This window comes from Papilio machaon, chromosome 9 (genome assembly GCF_912999745.1).
Source record: "Papilio machaon chromosome 9, ilPapMach1.1, whole genome shotgun sequence".
NCBI classification, from domain to species: domain Eukaryota; kingdom Metazoa; phylum Arthropoda; class Insecta; order Lepidoptera; family Papilionidae; genus Papilio; species Papilio machaon.
The window spans coordinates 7880693-7901687 of record NC_059994.1 but is presented as its reverse complement, the minus strand read 5'-3'; the positions used below and the strand labels follow the sequence as shown (position 1 = coordinate 7901687).

At 34.0% G+C, this 20995-nt stretch overlaps 2 protein-coding genes across 2 annotated transcripts; both read right to left on the bottom strand.

Annotated features, from left to right (window-relative positions):
* Window positions 1-108: 108 nt before the first annotated feature.
* Window positions 109-6229, bottom strand: LOC106711836 (putative transporter svop-1). Its single transcript, XM_014504243.2, has 11 exons — window positions 6127-6229; window positions 5668-5829; window positions 4956-5118; window positions 3124-3245; window positions 2711-2955; window positions 2058-2188; window positions 1641-1767; window positions 1444-1539; window positions 960-1150; window positions 316-443; window positions 109-239 (listed from the first exon to the last, which is right to left on the bottom strand). Exons 1-11 carry the CDS (start codon window positions 6191-6193, stop codon window positions 160-162), a joined length of 1512 nt encoding a protein of 503 aa, XP_014359729.2. The 5' UTR covers window positions 6194-6229; the 3' UTR covers window positions 109-159.
* A 3476-nt stretch (window positions 6230-9705) lies between these two features.
* Window positions 9706-20623, bottom strand: LOC106711832 (synaptic vesicle glycoprotein 2C). The gene is made up of 12 exons (XM_045679286.1): window positions 20546-20623; window positions 16582-16860; window positions 14771-14881; window positions 13890-14051; window positions 13566-13728; window positions 12595-12716; window positions 11658-11902; window positions 11351-11502; window positions 11033-11168; window positions 10546-10835; window positions 10332-10459; window positions 9706-9907 (listed from the first exon to the last, which is right to left on the bottom strand). The coding sequence occupies exons 3-12, from the start codon at window positions 14862-14864 to the stop codon at window positions 9855-9857; spliced, it is 1545 nt and encodes a 514-aa protein (XP_045535242.1). The 5' UTR covers window positions 14865-14881; window positions 16582-16860; window positions 20546-20623; the 3' UTR covers window positions 9706-9854.
* Window positions 20624-20995: the final 372 nt, after the last annotated feature.

Sequence of the window (20995 nt, the reverse complement as noted above, 5' to 3'; positions counted from 1 at the left end):
AGATTTTATTTTATTAACGTCACACTAGTTAAAGTAAGTCCCTAACTCTGAGATTTATTAAGTAGGCCTTTTAAAAAGATAGTTATGCAATTAATAAATCGATTAAAATACTTTAAAAATAACATTTATTTACAAAGAAAACCTAATTTTACTTAATATCTATGAGGTGTCGTCTTTCTTCGGCTGCGGTGTCTGTAAATACTTGTCATTAGGTAAGAATGCTGCTACAATGGCTGATGCTGAAAAAAAATAGAGACATTGAAAATATCTTACATATTTCGAACATAGCTCAAATTTAGAAAATAATATACGTACAGGCGAATATAGAGCTGAAGAGATAGAAGCCCGCGTCGCAATTGACTTCTAGTAGCAGGTTCAGGATCTGCACGGAGGCGAAGGTGCCGATCCTGCCGCCCGTCATCGTGAGCGCCACCGCCAAAGCCCTACCACCGAATACAGATCTTTTAATAATAACATACGAAAAAATATAAATCGAATAACACCTCATTCTTCAAAATTGTAGAACCGTTTAGGCTACAGGAGATCAAACACGCAAGATCGGATTAAGGATTTTTAGGTGATAAGGACTTGAAAGTGATCAAATGTGATTCCTTTCATTATCCCCCTACTAGCTTTTACCCGCGACTCCGTCCGCGCGGAATAAAAAATAGAAAACGGGGTAAAAATTATCCTATGTCCGTTTCCTGGTTCTAAGCTACCGGCCCACCAATTTTCAGTCAAATCGATTCAGCCGTTCTTGAGTTATACATAGTGTAACTAACACGACTTTCTTTTATATATATACGAGTAGATATGGGCATAAAATAATCATTTTGTCACTCCCTTATTAAATGTAATGTCCGAATAAATATAATTTTACAGGTTTTGATCATCCACAACAAAATATTTTAATAGAAATTTGATTATGGGTTAAAACATATTTAGTTCATTGAGCTAACCTGAGACTGGTGGGGAAGAGTGCGACAGCGATAGCAGTGTAGAGACCCACAATGAGAATGCCGAGCATGAAGATAACGAAGAACGCAATGCTGGCGTACGCGTTGGGGATAAGGTTGGTGATGATGCCCGCCAGCCCACACACTACCGCCACCACCATCGCCATGTTACGACGACCCACGCGGTTCACTATCTGCAGGACATAATATTTATAAAACACAAAAATACACAAATAGAGAAATTGTGTTAACTGAGCTTTGCTTAGAAGTTTTTTGCTGCTGCTGGTAAAATAACTACTTATATCTCTTTCCTTTGCTATTCTCTTATTAACGATCAATATTTGCTTTAGATTTTCGGTTTAATGATGAAAATGTGTGTCATGAACTTATAAGTTATGTCAAATAACATTAATGGGATTATAATCAATTTAATACAAGAAAGAAGTTATTAATATTGAATTTTTTTAGTCTAAAGAGGCAATTTTACCAAGCTAAGGAGTCCATTTGCGATTGACTGCAGTGCGCCCACCGCTAGCACGATTAGTAAAGAGATCACGTTGAGGGAGCACGGTACTGCATCTGGCTAGAAATGACAGAAAATTGAAGTGATATGGTCTCATAAATATTTAAGAGAACTTTGCTACCTTTAATTTATAGAGTACTTTAAAACTGTATTAAACTCACATCTGCCGGGACGTCTATACTGTTGCTAAGTATAGAGCAGAGACTTTGGTCAGTGCCCTCACCGGTCTCCACGATCTGCACAAACTGGTTTGCAATCGTCGGCAGCCATATTGCAAATGCACCCACTCTGCATTCAATATTATCAATCAAGTATATTGTTTAACATGACATATTATCAAATAATCGAATGTTTCCAAAAGTGGATACTCAATGTTGGAACACTAATAATTTCGTTTGTATTTATATCCCGGGGAAACATGGGGGTCGAGGCTATTTAAATGCCAAGACCCTGCATAATCGCGAGGTGTACAATCTTAGGGAATACTTCGTTAAGGTGAATGTATCAGGATATTGTAGCAATGGACAAAGGAGTCAGGTCGTTTTCCTTGAATACCACGAAACAAAGTGGCTACTCACTGTTGGAATACGAAGAGTATCGTCATTAATATGGTATACTTCAATAGAGGCATTTTGAAGAGTGGCACGATCTGTTCTTTGGCTGACGAAGGACCCGATGATTCCTGGTTTTCATATATCAGACCTGAGATCTGAAACAAAACTAATTATTTAATTATGAAAAAAAGAGGTCCTAATCGTCATCAATCAAGTATCAGCCGCAGTTTGTAGTAGTATTACAGGATTCAAACATTATGGCGACTCAGGGTTATGTATAGATAACTAGATAGATAGATAGCTAGTAGTAACGTATGTCTTTGCAGGTTGGCTCCTGCGAGAGCAACCCATGTATGTATAGGGGCAGGAAGCCAACGTAAACTTTTCAAATAGTGTTCTGGGCAACGTTTCGGCCTAAATAGCAAGTTTAGTTTGGATGGCAATATTTTGCTTTTTTGGATAAAGAAGCGCGGCCGCTCACCAATCAGATGGAGCGATCAAGAGAAGGGCCAGTCATCATTTCATTTCTACGCGGTCGTTAGGGACGCGCTGGACCGCAGTCGGTGGAAACGAATCATCTACTCCAGAACTAGCCCTGATGCTGACCACGATACTTATACATGAGGGACCGACTCTAGAGAGAGGTATAAAGAAGCCTAGTTTAAAATATCCCTTACTTGTAATTCTTCTGCGGATCTTCCCATATTCAATCTATGCATGCTTTTAATGATATCAATAGCTTCCTGTTCCCGTCCCTGAGAGTATATGTACTTGGGGCTCTCCTTTACCATGAGCAGCCAGACCGCGGCTAGCAGCCCCGGCGCTGAGTACACCAGAAGTAACGTTCGCCAGGAGTTCCAGTATATTCCCAGATTAGGAAGGTAGAAAGAGAACGACAGAGGGATTATAGGGATGGCGATAACTGAAAAGTAAAACATAACTAGAACAATAAATGGAAAAGGGATATAAGTGTGGCAAAGACAAATTATTGTTATTAGGGACACAACTAAATGATTGTGTGTTATGTACTAGTTTCTGGGCATTTTAAAAATGATAAGTATAAGGTGCATAATTTAAAAAAAAACCGTACCTGCCATAATCCCCTGAGCTAGCAGGAATATGCTGGTGACGAGCAGCACGACTAGGTTGCGCTTGGCCATCGGCACGCTCTCGCTCAGCATCGTCATAGACAACGAGTATTTGCCAGCCGCACTACGGCGAAGGACATGGTAAGCAATGGTCAGATCAATGTGTTTTTTTTAGAACAAACGACATCTACAGACTCTTGGTCTGTACTCTTTTTGCTCTTTATACTAAATTACAGAAGTGAGTTCTTCTCATTCATTTTAATAATAAATCAATGTTTTATTGCCGTTCAATTAGTTAAACAAGAATAAAGAAGGTTTAACTATTAAATTTTTGTCAATTACGAAGTTATGGTTTCGTTTGACGCTTTTCTCTCTATTAGAAATATGATGAAATTGATCGTTTAGCGTACATCTCTTATATTGTAATGTAACGAATGTCAACTATTTCTAAACTGATGTGTTTAAAAATTAAAGACCTTTACTAAACCAAACTGTATCATATAGTGATATAGATAAAGGCAAAAATTGTTAGCCTAGTTATTCTTCATTTATCGAATTGAAATAATTTCTCTAATATTCAATATTTCACAGATAATAAAATGGTATTCTTAAAGCCGCGTTCACATTTGCCTGACGTGTTGTGTCGTGATGCGTCAGAAAGGTATCGGTCTCATACAATTAATATGGTTGCGTGCACACTTCTCTGACGCAGTGTGTCGTGATGGCTTGTGTCGTGTCGCGTCAGTAGCGATCCCGGTCCGCGTCAGTTGGGTGAGGTGCGGGGGACGGCGCAGCGACACGACACAGCGGGTCGGACTAGTGTGCACGCGCACGTGTCGTGTTGTGACGCGTCAGAAGGTATGGACGACGAGCTGATCGAGTACGTACGACAATATAAAGCGATTTATGATACAAAATGTAAACAATATAAGGATCAATCTATTAAAACTAAACTATCTTTTTGTATTTACTGGATGTATCCAATATCTTCTTCTCTTTTTTTGTTTTATTAGAAGTGTTGCCAGTGCCAATAACTGCATATCTTCTTCATAATCTGAATCCGAATCGGATGATTCATGAAAAAACATTGCGAATGTGTAAACTCTCCGAGAGCTATAACGGAACTGATAAAAAATTCGTCATAACGCGTCACATAGATGTGAACAGTAGCCATCACGACAGAAAGCATCACGACAAGACACGTCAGGCAAATGTGAATGCGGCTTTATGAAATGTGGATTTTAAGGAATAAAGAACCTTAAATTAAAAACCTTAAAAAACATAATATAAAAACTAAAAATTATCTATTTATTACTTGATAATTGTCAAAATATTGTGGGCCATAAAATTACTGAAATGTATACTATAAGCATGATGTATGCTAACACAGCATATTTTTTAGCAATAAATTTCTTATCGAAATAAATACTTTTATCGCTTTTGGTATTTGAGAATGAAGCATGCTTTTTGTAGTTTGTTAAATTTTAAAAATATTACGATAATGACATTTTCTTTAAAACATTTACGCAGTTACAAGCCGCAATAAAACAATAAAAATTTAATTCGGTTTTAAAAATACTAATCGCCCCGTTTTACCCTATCAAAACCTCAATTTTTATGTATTTTTGAAGAATAAAATAGGAAAAGAAAGAAACAAATCTATTTATATTGTAATTTGAAAATAATATGATCAGGGAATTTTCGATTGCGAGTTCTACGAGAACAACATCGATTATCGAAAAGATTCACAACCTCTTTTACTCAACTCGCTAGTGCATTGTCAAATAGATATACTATAGTGCATTAAGTTGTATCGGTATCTAGTCTAACTTACCAAAAAGAGGCAATAGACTGCAGTATTAACAGCATGATCCAGTCTACTGATATACTGGCGAGCGCATTGACGGCAGAAGCGGACAACAGAGCGACGAACAGCATGCGTCGACGACCAAACTTGTCGCCGAGATAGCCACCAAAAACACCACCCAGTAATACACCTTTAGTTTGGAATAAATAAAATTCTCAAAGAAAATTTCGGATTGAAATCATTACGCATTATTTAAAATCCTTTTTCTGTCGGTGAATTGTTAAGTTCATACAAAAATAAACATTATACACATTTGATTTATAATTATCAGAAATAAATCATGTAAGATATTAAATTTGTGGTCATTATTTTTTTTGACGTAACGATGATAAAGTACTAAATAAAAAGTTTAAAAAATTCCGTAAAAACATGGAAAAACCCTTTCTATGAGTAATTTGATTAATGACGTAGTAGGTAAGTGTCATTGCGGATAAGTTACGTAATATTTTATTCTGATAATTATAAAATAATCGTGTATAAAAAATCTCCAGAAACTCCATTATGTAAATAAATTCAAGTCCTTTCCAACTTCAGCTGTCGACTTAAGAGTTTTGGTTGCTGTAAAGAGGTTTAAGACAGAGGTTAATTGGAGATTTAAGCATTTTACAGTAGTAAGTGACAGTTATTATTCAACTGCTTCTGTTTCTGAATCGTGATTGATTGTACCAAATTTACCTACCGATTAAAGGTCCAGAGGCTATGAAGCCCTGTTGCGCGTTGGTGGTTCCAAGTTCACAGGCGCTGGCGGGGATGATGATGGTTGTGCCAAAAGCAATGCATACGTATGCTATGATGATAAACCCAGTCAGCGCTGTCAGGTTATAGCTGTACAGACCGAAACCTGCCAGTGATAAACGTTGTACTTGTGAATAAATAAAAATTAAACGAAAAAGTATACTAATAGAATAACATCATTAGGGTACAGGTACAGGTCTATGCAGCTGTTCTGGAGATACCTTTTATTAAATACATTCATCTATCCAAACTTTCGCGTTTATATTATAAGTAAGAATTAAGAGATATAATTAGAAGCAGAATATAAACCTTTCGTAAATTGAAATAACTTGGTAACCTTTTGAGGTCATAAGAAAAGGAACTACCTAAAAGGAACCTATATATCTTTTTTGTTTTTACGTACCTGCCAAATCGAGAGCCGTATCGAATGACACTTTGCCATCATTTTCTTTTTTGTTACCGTTGTACATTTTTTTACCTTTTTTCACTGTACAACGCTTAAATATTTTAATGTTTAATGTTAAAATTTTTGTCTAATTTTTAAAGCTGTTTTATAAAATACTTTTCGCACATTTTTCTCCCTCGTCCAACTCGCGTGCAGCCAATAATTTAATGAACTTATATATTTGCGATGTTATTTGGTTTATCTACATCGATTAAAGATAATATCGGATGTTGATTATAGACTTAATTCATGGCATCGACAAAAGGCGGTTCAAGGTTCAATTAGTAATTAAAATTTTCTAAAGTAATAGAGCAAAATGTCCGGTTCGACATGTGCAAAACAACGACCACACAGAAGATAGTTGTCAAGTGGAAGTAATTCCGCGTTACGTCTGACAGAGGCCAATCTTTAGTCCTCGTTCGCTTCTCTTTTCTTGTAAGGATAAATAGTTTACGTGAAGTAGATTTAACAGAGTAGTATCGGAAGGGAAGATATTCTCTTTGTGTAACCCTGCTTTATCTATATATGTAACGCATCTGCAACATTTTAAAGTCTGTGGGCAGTTGTTACTTCGCAAAATCCGGTGGCCGTGTGCTAGTTTGCCACTTTTTACTATAAAAAAGTATAACGTGTAGACATTGGTACAATTGCAATATGTTTTGCAATTTCAATGATAAAATTAAATTTAATATTTAGTGATGATTTATGAAATGATAACATAGTCCTTTGCTAATCTATAGATACGATTATTCGTTATTCTTGTTTTATAAATACTTGACTCATTGTGATAATTATTTAAGACCTTTGTACGTAAGATTTTGCAATAAGAAATGAAAAGGCACTTTATAATATATTTTAGTTATTTCCTGAAGTATTGTGTCAACATCTATATATATAAAAGAAAGTCGTGTTAGTTACACTATTTATAACTCAAGATCGGTCGAACTGATTTAGCTGAAAATTGATGGGGAGGTAGCTTAGAACTAGGAGACGGACATAGGAACTTTTTTTATCTTGTGTGCATTTTTTTTATTTCGCGCGGACGGAGTCGCGGGTAAAAGCTAGTTTATATATAAAAATAATGTTTATCAGCTCCGATAAAACATTTTGCTAGTTGTATGTGATTATATTTTCATTATATAAAATAGCAGGAAATAATTTTCAAATAAATAATGAAGTACCTAGCTGTGAAAGTGAAAATTTTATAATAAATATTTTTTAATCGAATAAAAATACCTGTTGTACCTTCTTGATTTGAAATGTTTTTATAAAATCAAAGCTTAAATCTAAAAAATCTGTTTAGACTAGTAATTTTTTTTATCTTTAGGTAATATTAGTAGATGTTGATAAACACTAATCATTGACGATTACAAGTAAAATAGAGTAGTAGAGTTTTTGATAAAATGTTTATGATAAAAAGGATTGCCTTGTCCATATTGTTCATTATATCATAATAAGTACATTAACAGTGGCAAATATGTGATAATATTAAAAGGAAATTACTTCATTCAAGGTTTTTAGGAAGTTAAAAAAAATACGCTCAATATTTTTTTATAAAATAAATAGCCGTAGCCCACGACTCCATCCACGCGGAATTAAAAAAAACTTAATTAGTAGTATATGTGTTCTTCTAGTTCTGGCAATGTTCAAAGGTTATCTTCCTTGCCTTATCCACTCACATGCTGTCGGAGGAAAAAGTTTTATAAACTTTAAAGATTTTGCCTGTCATCAACCCTAAATGAGAGGAATACATTAAAATTATCTAATAATAAACTTAATAACACACAATTTCACGAGAATCGGTCAAGCCGTTCCGGAGAAGTTTAACCATAAACACCGCGACACGAGAATTTTATGTATTAGATAATTAAAAATTACTTCTAAAATACACAAATAATAAATATGAGTAATTAGTAGTAAGTTAAGCACTATATAACAATATTTTAAGCTTTTGTCGCTAGTTAGTGATCTTCATATATTTTAGTACTACTGTCATTCTTTACCACCTCTATATTCTTTTTTCGTGACTGTCTAGTCACTGTTTGCCTTGAAGAGGCATTTACAGCTTCACGGGGCTTGAGGTGGTCGGACGCACATGGCGCTTAGTCTAAACCTCGTTTAAGAATAAATCTATATACTTGATAATCGTATAGTCTTGTATTGGTATTTTAAAACTTTATTTACTTCAATAGATTAGGTCGATTTTGAAATTCGAAGTTGCCAGTATATTTGCATTATCAAGTGTTAGACCTTTATTTAAAACAAGTTCCGTATTAAAATAATAAAAAAAATCAATGTACAGTTCCCTTTATTACTAAATGATTTACAAAGCTTTTTAATTATATACAAAAATACACCTTATTTTTTAATCTATGTATTTACAATTTAACACTTACTAAAATGGAAATGAATGTTTAATTAATAAAATATTAAAAAATATATAAATCGGATATAATAAATTCTTGAAGTGCGTTTTAATAATAAATATAAATTTAAACAGTCTCAGAGTAACTAATCTAAATACAATCTAGATATATTTATCGAGTACTGTCGAGTTATAAAATTCAGGTACGCAATAAAAATGTAGATAAATAATCGAATACTGGTTTTAGAGAAATAAAATAATTGTAACCATGATTTTGTTTTCATATCAATTATTTTTGGTAGGAAAATTTATCAATTTGTTGTATGTTACAACACATTCCGTTTCAGCGTTTCCTATAAGAGTCAGTGTGATAACAATATGTTTTATAAAATGATCTCTATAAATGGATAGGCGATTGCTTGGAAATGCATGTTTCGTTCTGATTGAAACGCGTCTGTTGATTTTACGTGACAGTTAATGTAGTTTGCTTTTATAACAAAGCTATAAACCACAACGATCAGCGCTAAAATGACAAAAATCAAATAGGAACAAAATACTACGTCTTATAGCCAGTCCATTTATAAAGGTCAATAGTTTTATACAAACGTTTGACCATAGTTTTGTAGAATAAGTAAATAAATTGTTTATTTACAATACAAAATATTATAATTGAACATTTGCTTATTTATATTTGAGATAAGAATATTTAAATGCTATTTCTTAATGTATTCTATTTTGAGTAAAACATTAAAACTAAAAGAATCTATTTACGAGTATAAACATTTAAGAAGGAAATTATAAAAGACAAATTCATAAATTTAATAGTAGAAAATATTAAACTTTACCGAACATTATTTACATTCAGTTCGTATCAATAAGTTTTCTCTTACAAACTAACTTACATCAAGGTTCACATTTTGTCTTATTTGAGACCAAATAAATTTAAAAGAAAGCTAAACTAAACTAACCTTTGTCTGAACTAATTCTTACTACTTGCACATATATTATATTGAAAACAGTTAAGGATTTTATAAAGTTTATATAAATTCGTAGAAACATAAAAAATAGTTATAAACAATACTTTTCTTGGACTTACCAACATTTTTTACAAATAAACTAATCAATTCCGAAATAAATGAAATTAAAATTTGCTATTAAAATTCGTAGAAGAACATTGTAGAGAATATTCAGTCTCTATATGAAATACAAGACTTTTAGATATATCAGTCTGTCCGTATGTTTCTTTAGAGCGCAAAGTCTACGAGAGAAGTCAGCGCCTTGAACTAGAATTTTTAAACACCAATATTGCCTTAACATTAATTCATTCCGCAGGTTTCTTGTCTCTCGGTAAGTACCAGGAGAAACCTATCGCAGCTGTGGATAAGGAAAAAAAAAGATTTAGTCAATGACAAGTTTGGGAATTTTCTTCAGCCTTACGCCTAAGTTACGCTACAGAAAAGTTCCTAAGTTACGCAACAAAAAGTAGATTATAATATGCCTGAATGCATCGGCTACCATTCCGTCAAAGTCCCGTCAAATTCGGTACATCCGTTTAGGGGGTTATCCGATACAAACGAGGACTTGAGGACAAAAATACAGACAGCAACGCAAATACATCATATGTACGAAATATGATTTTTATTCTCGGTATTACATAGAGACAATCCAATTTCATTAATATGTGATTATAAAATTCATACTGTCCCAACTAGCTAAGATATAAAGTCTTCCATTGTTTTTATATCTAACAAACATTAGCGCATTTACTAAAGAATTATAAAATTAGTTAGATACTTACTCAATAGTAGAAGGGACCATCCATAGAATGTGGCTTCACAGTTGGCTGATATGAGAGCTCCGATAGCGTTCACCCCGAGAAAGGCGCTCGACCTGCCCAGCATCACTGACAAGCACGAAGCCATCCCTCTAAAAATAAACAAAGAGACGTTACTAACATTTTTTTTTCAAATTAACTAGGTTTTTATTCTTTTTTCATCAAATAAGTTTCTCACCTTAAATGTGTTGGGTAGAGCTCCACAAAGTAGACGCTAAGAATCCCCATAGATAGAGCACACATCAAGAAAAAGAAGAAGAATATTCCACCAGCGATGGGAATCCTGACGAGGTTAAGAAGGACGCCTGCGACAGCGGACATGGCGAGGATGCCCATCATGGCGACTCTCTTTTTGCCGCCGCATGTTAGAGACAGGATGAGGTTAGATGAGCTGGCTAAAGCACCGTACATCATAGCGGAGAGGAGCGTCGTCTCTTGGATCGTGTCATTGCAAGGTTCTGGGATCATCTGCAATGTCAATTGACAGTTACATTAGCTTGTATCTTAATAATTAGGTCAACGTTACATCAGAACACTCAAATAATGCTATTAAATTCCAATGACAGTATAATCTAATCTTGATAAATAAATATGAAAATTTTGCATTCAAATTAACTTCTATTAAATCTAATAAAAAATGGTTTATAAAATTGTAGTGTACTTACAGTGTGATTACCATCAGTTTGTCCCGTGGAGTATCGGATGACGGTGCAGAGGTTCATGCCATCACCGCCGCCCGCCTCCAGCACCGAGAACAGGTTGTTCATGATGTACGGCAGCCACAGTATGAAGCCGCTGCCACTACATGGAGTAGAAGAGAAGGAATGTTAAAATTCTTCTTATAAACAACGATACATGTAAGTTAAAAAGCAATAAACTCAAATAATTAAACCCTTTAGGCTACTAAAGATCAGAAGGAACAGGAAATTACATTTTAATTTTAAAATTTGAATTTACACACTAAGCGGAATGTGACAACCTACGTCATATATATAACAGTGACGAGGTAGAACAGCCTGAGAGTTTCCTTGAGCATGGGTGGCCGGAACAGCGCCACCGTCTGCTCCCACATTGCTTTCAGGAAAGAGTCTTCACGGGCCACTGTCTGGTCCTCGTCTACTATCAATTTGGTAATCTAAAAAGAAACAAATAAATTAAGAAAAAAAAAACAAAAGAACACAAAACAACTGTCTTATTTTAAAGACAAAACAAAAACAGTACACTTTCTCTTGCCCATCTTCTAATCGCATTGTTTCACGAAATAAATATTTTTACAGAAATTACACTTACGGGAAAGTTGCTTGGCGAATTTCCAGTGTTAATAGCATATATCTTCTTTAAGACCTCTAGAGCTTGTTCAGTTTTCCCTCTAGAGACCAAGAACTTTGGGCTCTCGTGGTAGAGCTGCAGCAGGCAGGCGGTAGCGGCACAGGGTAATGACATCACCAGGGCAAGGAGGCGCCATGGTCGGTACGTGATACTCAAGAAGTCGATCCAGTAGACGAATTTTAGTGGCAGGATGGGATAGGCGAATACTAAAAAATAAAATAAAAAATTTCTGCAGTATATTAACTGTTAACGAAAATTCTCAGTCAGATAATCACATAACTAGCATGTTCCTGAAGTATGATTTTTAATTTTATAGTTGATTAGAAGTTTTAACTTGTTTTTAATGGTCTATCTTGCTGTTAATTTCGACTACACTAATACTTGTATTGACATAAATTATCTCTCACATACTCTTAACAAAAAATAGAGACAAAATCTATAAGCGTATCGGCAGTTGAAACTCGCAGTAAAAGCAGCCATCACATTGCATAAAAGTAAAAAAGGCCTTTATCTGTGTAATGTTTACCTAAATCTGAGATGTTTGTATGTTTAATAATATAAACATTGTTTATTTTAGCGTCAGTGCAATGTAAACAGTTTTATTTGTTACGATGTTGTTGTTCGTATAATGATGACGATGTCGCACCAAGTGCATCATGCCACGAAATGTGATTGTATATTTGTAATTGCTTGTTTTAACTTGTATGTTATTGAAGCCTCCAAATAATTTGTCATACTCTAGTAGCGTGTATACGAGTTACACGTTTGTATGAGCGTGTAAGGAATTGAATGGTTTTCTTCCTTAAAAGCGTAGAAGTACCAATTTTTACCATAATTATTGTATTGAATTGGCTGCTAAAATCTTTTTGCCGGCCCAAGGCTGTACACTCCTACTTACCAGCGACAACCGCCTGCGAGCACATCAGAGAACATGTACAGAGCAGCATGGAGCGACCTCGAGCGCGTTCCGGGCAGCTCTCTCCCAGCAGTGTGTATGCTCCTGAATTACTCGCAGACGTACTGCAATAGAGTAAGAAATTCAGAAACAGGCACATGTGGATACTGCCACATGTACTAGGTGGCAACACTAGATACAGATGCAACAGAACACCATAAATAAGAAGATAATAGAGAAAGAACACGTTTAAAGTATTTTTTAAAAGCAAACGAACCAGCCATCGAATGTGGATTACTGCGTACTATCAAAAGAAATAGCATTACGCTATTCAGGGAAGAAAGACTAAGACAAAAGATTTGTCGAAGTACAGGTAAGGTTGTATGTAATAAAAAACGTGAGTTAGTTGACAATGGACATCCATTATAAATGTCTACTCCTGTAGGTCATGAGCGTGACACATCTTTATCTCTCTAATCGTAAAACATATTTGTGCGGCGCGACTGTTACAGTGCTTATCTATTGCATTGTCTGGTGTTATTTGCACAAGAGGCAGTTGTTACCTGGCTGTAAAGATGCTATTATTATAACATCAGCTACCGCTATCAAGTTATTTTTCAGTTAAAAATAGCAGTGCTAAATTTAGCTTTGCTTATGCGCGGAATAACTTGCTAGTTATTTTAGTACTGCGCTACGTACGAAAGTTGTTGAATACCTGATATAGCGTCAACTTTAACTGTACAAGTTGTTTCTAAGGAATGCGAATAGCTCTTTGCACAACCGGTTTATGTAACTTGCATTTTCTTATGTGGATTCCGACTATGAATTCTATTACTAAAGGCAAGAACAATTCAGTAAGTTTTTTTAACTCTATTAAACCAATTTTGGCGATTCTGGGTCTGTTTGTATCTTACTAGTTAATCCTAGAATTATCTCATTTTGGATTGCTTTGTGCTGTGATGTTACCAACTTACAATGTAGAGGATATTAGCTTGAGTACGGCCATAGTCTTCCAGTCGGGCGCGAAGCTGCTGAGAGCTGCGAATACGAAGCCGACTGACATGGACAGCACTAGCGTGAGCCGGCGACCCTTCGTGTCGGAGATGTAGCCCCATAGCTGCGCGCCTGCCACCACGCCTACGGGTAGTAGACAATTTAAAATTTTTATACATTCTTTTTTATTATTTGGTTATAAATACAATGTATTTTTGTACGTCTACATCGGGGAACCTATGATTTTTTCTAGAGATGTAGGTATACATCAAATGTCATCTATAAGTAAATTCATCAAGTCTTACCAACAAGTGGCATGGCAGTGAGCAGAGCACGTTGTTGCATGGTGAGTTGAAGATCACAAACGGCGGCGGCCACCACAAAACTGGTGCCGAATAGGTCCATACCCATCGCCTGCAGTGTCCAGCTGCAAATCAGCAGCAGACCGAAGTTATACCTTCCGAAACCTGCAAGTCAGTCCAGTCAGTTTATCCGTCCAAGTACGATGTGGGGGCCTTCAAGAGTAGAGTGAATAGGCATCTACAAAGCTAGCGCGTACCATCTTTAGACCACATCTTCACCTCATCGGGTGAGATAGTGGTCAAGCGCTAACTTTTTCAATATAAAAAAAAAGATTGCCTTAAAGTGGAGGGGACTAGGCCTACTGGTAAGGCCTAGTCCCCTCCAAGTAGCTAGTAAGCTGAAAACACACATGTTAAAATGTCTTATCAGATATGTGCAGATTATATGCCCCACCGATGCTCTATTGTTTAGTATGATAGCGAAATAATACTAAATAATTTATTAATAATAATAAGCTCATAAGTATTCCAAAATTATTCCAGGTTAAATATTAGCATACGGTGTAAAAAGTGGAATTAAGATTAACGCATACACAGCGATAGTCCTTGGCAATGGACTGGAGGAGATTTAACCTCGATGATAAGATTACAGATAATAAACATTATCTAATTATAGTAGTCACTTGTACATCTGTATATTTTTAATATGTAATTTTATTTATTAATTGTAAATGTAAAATGAAAGATAAAAAATTGCTAACAATAAACATGTTTTTTTTTTCCAAGCGGACACTATGACAAAATAAAAATATTGTGCAAAAAAGGTAATTATTGTGTTACTGACTTTTGTCAATTTTCATGTAATATTAGCTGTATTTACTAACCCGTGGCCGTTAGAGCCTCCTCTATATTTCCCGCGTCCAAAGATTTTGATTTCTCTGTATCAAAAGATTTGTGGTTCCTTTCTTTGAGCCCCATTTTTCAAGTACAGTAACCTAAAAATTATTATAATTTATTACGTATCTTCTTATATTTTGATTGTTTTGTTTTAAAGGAATTGCTTCTTAAGAAAGAAAATGGCTGTAAAACCATCTACACACCTTCACTTTTAATCGAACAGACTGTGCAATTAAAACTGAAGGTGTGAAGATGGCTTTAAGTTTAATCGCAAAAATATATATAATATAGCTCTTTCCATTATAAACCTTGAAATATAATATTTTAAGCAAACCATTTTATTGTCATATGTATTTAATTTGCTATCGCTAAAGATGCTTACGATTTTAGATTTTACTACTTAATCGTTAAAGTATAATATTGTCTTACTATTGTTTTATTTTAATATTATGTTAATTATTCGATACTTTTTATCATACTAATAGTATAAATGTGAATGTTTGGATGGATGAATGGATGTTTGTTTGAATGTATCTTCAGAAAGGCTGCATGGATCTCGATGAAATTTGGCATAGATGTAGAACATAGCCTGGAATAACACATAGGCTACTTATTAAGTTTTTTTTTAATTAAGCGCGGACGGAGTCGTGGGCGACAGCTGATTCAATATATATAAAACAAAATCGTATTATTTACATCATTTATAACTCAAGAACTTTGATTTGATGAAGATTTTTGTTAGAATTTGAATGATTCGAAATGTTTTGCAGGCGGAATGATTTTACTGTCTGCCAAATAATTTTATAATCCTAAATCTGCCTAAATCTTTTATGTTAATTTATCTTTTACACTTAATCAATAATTATTATACAAACAGTTAAATATTTTATTTACCTCAAGTAAATGTTATATTTGAAATATACGATATGCGATCTACAAGGTTGAACCTTTAATTAAATTTATAAGTCGAGACAGGCTTGTCTAGATTTGTGTCAAGTTTGGCGAGTTACTTGCCTACTCTAAGGTTCCTAAAGTGCAAACATGTTATTGAATAATGTTAAAGGACTTTTCATTTATATAGTTAAATTATAACTGTCTAGTAATGTGTCTAATACTAGACTAATAATAAAAGAAGATCAAAAATATTCCGTTAAAAACGTCAAGCAAACGTAATAGAACATGTAAAACTAATTTTGTAACACGTAGAGTGCGTGTTTTTATTAGTTTGCAATTCTATTTAAATTTTAAATTTTAAGTAAAGTTAGGTCTAAATAAATCAAATTGATTTTAGTGAAAAGTAGTAGTGTTTTCATTTTATATTACCTACTAAAAAATTAAACTTTGAATTGTATTAATTCCACAATTCCGTCTGGGCGGATAAAAAAATAATAATTAGCCTATGCGTTCTTCCAGACTATGTTCTATATCTATACCAAATTTCATTGAAATCTGTTAAACCGTTTTGGTGATACCTTCAAACAAACCATCCATCCATCTAAACATTCGCAAGATAAGATTTGATTGCCTTCAACTATGTCTACATATAAGTTTGGGCGATTGCACATATAAAAGGGATTAAAATAGACCTATTTATGATATTATAAACTATTCTTTTTGGTTCCAAACTTACGTTAAAATAAATATACTATAATTCAGTTACTATCTAACTATAGGAATAGAGTTATTTCCTTTTTTATTTTATTTTTTAAAAAACAAAAGACGTTCACAAATCATCTGTACAATTTTCTAAAGTATTTTTTTGTTGTTTTAAATTACATAGTATCATGTTCAACCTTACCTTCTATTCAATTGAATATTTTTATCTAATGTATTGAATTGAAGAATTTTAATGTAGGTGTCAGATGAGTCCTGAGACAGGTTTCCAGGCGGCGCCGGCGCGGAGTACGTTTCGTTCCTCAATACATTTGTTTTGCGGAGAATTTTCTCTTTTATATATCATGTGGTATACGTCATTATCTTTCAGCTTCGTCATGGGAGGCGTTATAATATTTACAATCAACATCTGATGATGTTCCGTTTACACATCTCTATTTGTTCTTGCTTTCTCGAGAGAATTCTAAAATTAGCAAAGATGTTATAGTTACATTTGTTAGATCAGATTTAAATTGAAGCTGGTCAACTGATGACAGTATTGGAGTCACAAGATGTGATGTAGATTCAACAATTGACAAGTTACATGGCTTAATATACGTCTATAATTTATAGCGTACAGTGGATTAGTATTTCAGATCCCATAGAAACATAAGAGCAAAGCCATAATTAAGCTCAAAAGCGCCCTTTGGAGACACGACTTATTTCTTACTCAATCAGAAAAAAAAACAGTTTAATATAGTGACAACTCAAGAAACCCTGGCAAGGGAAGTAGGCTAGATATAGAATATATATATTGTTGTTACTTGGTTAATAAGCATTTTACTTATACGAAAAGAAAACTTAAACGAAAGAGAGAGCGAGAAAGGAGGCATCGTAGTGACCAGAAATAAAGAAGTAAGACAGTTAACTAAAGCTTGTATTCTTGTACAAAAACATGGAAAATACATATGTAAAGATGTTGTGCGGGTGTTCCAGAAGTAACTCATGGTTAGTCGTATATAGAGTTCATTGGTGCAACAGCTAGTATAATAGGACTAGTTTTTGTCCGCGATTCCGTCCGCGCGGATTTAAAATAAACTTTATGAGTAGCCTATGTGTACATCCAGACTACGATCTACATCTGTGCCAAATTTCATCAAGATCCATTGAGCCATTCCGGAGATACCTTCAAACAAACATCCATCCATCCATCTAAACTATTGCATTTATAATATTAGTAAGATATAAGAGCTATCTATATTTAGTTTTATCATTTGCAAGATAATTTTATTTGTAGAACGTAGGTTGTAAAAAGATTTCCATGACGTGAAGAAAACAAAAATAATCTAATTAGTTAAGTGTTCAGTCGTATGAGTTATGCAAAGGTCCCGAGTTCAAATTCGATTTGTCCTATCGTCGTCCATATTTCCTAAGTATCTACTTCGTTCATTGTACATACAATGAGCGTCGGTGGCTCAGGGGTTAAGCACTTGACTTGCAATCTCCAGGTCCTGGGTTCGAATCTCACCATATACCAATGTGTTTTTATTTTCGATTTACATATATACATTTATCCGACGTTTTTACGGTGAAGAAAAACATCGTGATGCAACCTGCAACATGTCTGAGAAGAAATTCAATGATATGTGTGAAGTCAACTAACCCGCACTTGGCCAGCGTTGTTGACTATGGCCTAGTCACCCCTAACTTGCGGTAGGCTCCGAGCCCCTCGGTGGGGACGTATAAGTGAGCTGATGTTGATACATACAATAAATGTGATGAACAAGTTACCAGTTCAAGAGTTGATAAAATAGCCTTTTACTAAACTATTTCGTACGTCTTTCGATCACATCATCAATCAACATTAGGTTTGTACATTAAACTTACATAAGGGATATATACTAATAATAACAACTTGCTTATTGTTTAGTCAACGTAAGTAGATGATGAATGTCACAAACTTAGAAATGACATTGTAGAAGCATAGGAGTACATTCAGAGAACCATTCATTTATCACACGCACAGCGAGAGACAATGTTGTATACCAAGAAATCACAGAAGGATTATACGAGTAGCTACGTTAGATTATTTAAATTCTATACTATCTTTCAATCCAAGTTGTTGCTTCTTTCAATTTATATCTATTTAGCTGTCGCCCGCAAGTCCGTCCTCACGAAAAAAAAAATAAGTAGCCTATTTGCCAAATTCATCAAGATCCGTCGAGTCTTTTCGGAGATGCCTTGTGACAAACTTCCATCCAACCAAACATTCGCATTTATAATATAAGTATGATTTGTTATTTCTAAACATTATCTGCAAGTTATAACTTGTCTGTCATAATTTCTATTACATTATCTGTGAAGTTCTTAGTGGTACATGATCCCTAAAATTTTATATTACCTTTCTATGACCTTCTGTAAAAATATATGCGTTCGTTAAAAATTCCATGACGTAATTTGGCAACAGCTGTTTATTCATACATCAGTGGGAGATAAATTTGTTAGTTTAGTTGTAAAAAAACCCAACCCGGTCGCATCTCTATTCGTGCCGCGTGACATACTGCTAAAGATGCTGTACGCACGTATGAGACAAAGGTTGAAAAAAAATTCAACACTAGTTAATTTTATAAGAATTTGATCTAATTTAATTAAAATTAAGCAAATTAGTAGTTATCTATTCTACGTAGCTTTACAACTGTGTTATTATTTTTTAGGTTAGTTATAAAAATGATAGTTGAAATTTAGTTATTTTAGTTTATTTTAGTTGGCGTTAAGATGATATTTTTTTTGTAATGATTCATAAATTCGATGTTTAAGTTAACATAAAATAGATTAACTAACAGCATCTTATTTCTTATCGAAAACTAGTTTATGGGAATAAGCAACAAATAAAACAAGGATATGTTGTTTTGAAACTAGAGACATTCGTTCTCAAACCAGAGACACGAACCGCGGAAAATTGTGTTATATAACCTCAATATCAAATTAACTAAATAAAACCAACTAAACATTACATTGGTATTATTTAAAAATGTAAATAGCAATTTTCATTGCCGGATAATAACTTAAAAAATTTACCCCTTAATTAATATAATATACAGCTTAGCACTTATACTAAGTTTATGCATAATAAGGTATAGCTTATATTTATCAAACATAAACGATTACTCTTTGCTACTAGAACAAAATAATTTGTAAACCAGTTGTCCGTTTATACGAAACGTTTTGCAGACATTTATTGCGGTGCGGTACATAAAATGCGGTTTGAATGTCATAAAATCAACTTTTAATAAAATATCATATCAAATTAATAACTAACTAAGCTTTGATAGTTAAGACCAAGACTAACCAGGGTTTAAATTAATGTTTACTGTTAAGTATAAGTTGAAACTTATCTTAATTAAACCTGACGATAACGGCTTAAAATTTATTATTGTTAATTATAGTTTGAATATTCAAGAGCATGCAGTAAATTTAATTAAAATTTTCTTTTTTTTGGGGTGGGGAAATCTTCAAAAGATACCCTGCCTTCTGGGGGAAAGACAGGGTAATGTGAGACTTGATTTAAACTCCCTCGGTGGTCATCCTTAAGTGCAACTGGTGAGAGTCTCGGGGTCTCCAAAGGAACGTACCGAGATTAAATTTAAACTAGGGACCAAGTTTTTCGCATCGTGACCTTGTAGTCCAACTATGGAACCGATTTTGAGTCTTCCGCGTTCATATATGTACAGCCAGTCGGGCTTATTGTTTCTTTTTAATAGCAATAAAATAGTTATTTCCAGTTATCTTTGCAAATTTTAGTCGATAATGCTTCATTCAAGTTACATAACTCTATAGTTACATAACCTGTTGCAGTTTTCGCGTGAATTAGAAAGAAATACTTACATTCAACGTTACTTTCATGCTTCTAATATTTGTTAGATAATGGACAATCGGTAATACGTAATATGCGACTAATTAAAAAATTGCATTTAAAAAATAACACATTTATTTCTAACTATACATGAACTGTGTTTCGCTAAAAAACGCGGTTTTTAACAAAACTAGTACATTCCTTTCAAGTTAATTAGCACTGTCTAACCTAATTTTTTATAAATATTATAAATATCGTTCTCAACCTATCTAAAATTAAAACTAGTTCAAATAAAAGTGCATTTTAACAAACTTACCTTTCAATTAATTAATACATGTTAAAAATGTTCTAACTCTTTCATATATTAAAAGCCGGTTCCAATTACATAAATCTTGTATCTGACAGCTTACCTAGATTAATAATAATAGATGTATAAATATATATAAATAGATAAACTAGCAACAAATTCTAAATAATCACAAATATAGCACTGTCTGCACACGGCCGAATGGAACATATATCGTGGCTGCACTGCAACACAAGGGTCCACTTTCACGGCCTTCGAGCTCAGTTAACTGGCTGGTATTTTGACCTGTCGTTCGAGGAAAAAACATGATCGATTCATGTATGTAAAGCCTCCTTGGTGTCGGATCAAGGAGGTTTTTAACTTTTTGTCTTTTGTCCAATGTTCATCTGACGTGCCTTTCGCTTTTAGACTTTTTTTCTTTTGTTCACCGGTCGATGCACGATCTTTGGTTAATTTGTT

Excerpts from the sequence above, each read along its gene's own strand:
- LOC106711832 (XM_045679286.1), bottom strand. The coding sequence starts at position 14,864 with ATGGGGCTCAAAGAAAGGAACCACAAATCTTTTGATACAGAGAAATCA. Across the intron at positions 11,169-11,350 it reads GTCACTGTTATATATATGAC|TGGCAGCGGCTTCATACTGT; the intron begins GTAGGTTGTCAC and ends TACTCCATGTAG. Across the intron at positions 9,908-10,331 it reads ATGGTCCCTTCTACTATTGA|CTGCGATAGGTTTCTCCTGG; the intron begins GTAAGTATCTAA and ends CCTTATCCACAG.
- LOC106711836 (XM_014504243.2), bottom strand. The coding sequence starts at position 6,193 with ATGTACAACGGTAACAAAAAAGAAAATGATGGCAAAGTGTCATTCGAT. Across the intron at positions 3,246-4,955 it reads CAGTCTATTGCCTCTTTTTG|TGCGGCTGGCAAATACTCGT; the intron begins GTAAGTTAGACT and ends CCTTCGCCGTAG. Across the intron at positions 1,151-1,443 it reads CAAATGGACTCCTTAGCTTG|ATAGTGAACCGCGTGGGTCG; the intron begins GTAAAATTGCCT and ends TATGTCCTGCAG.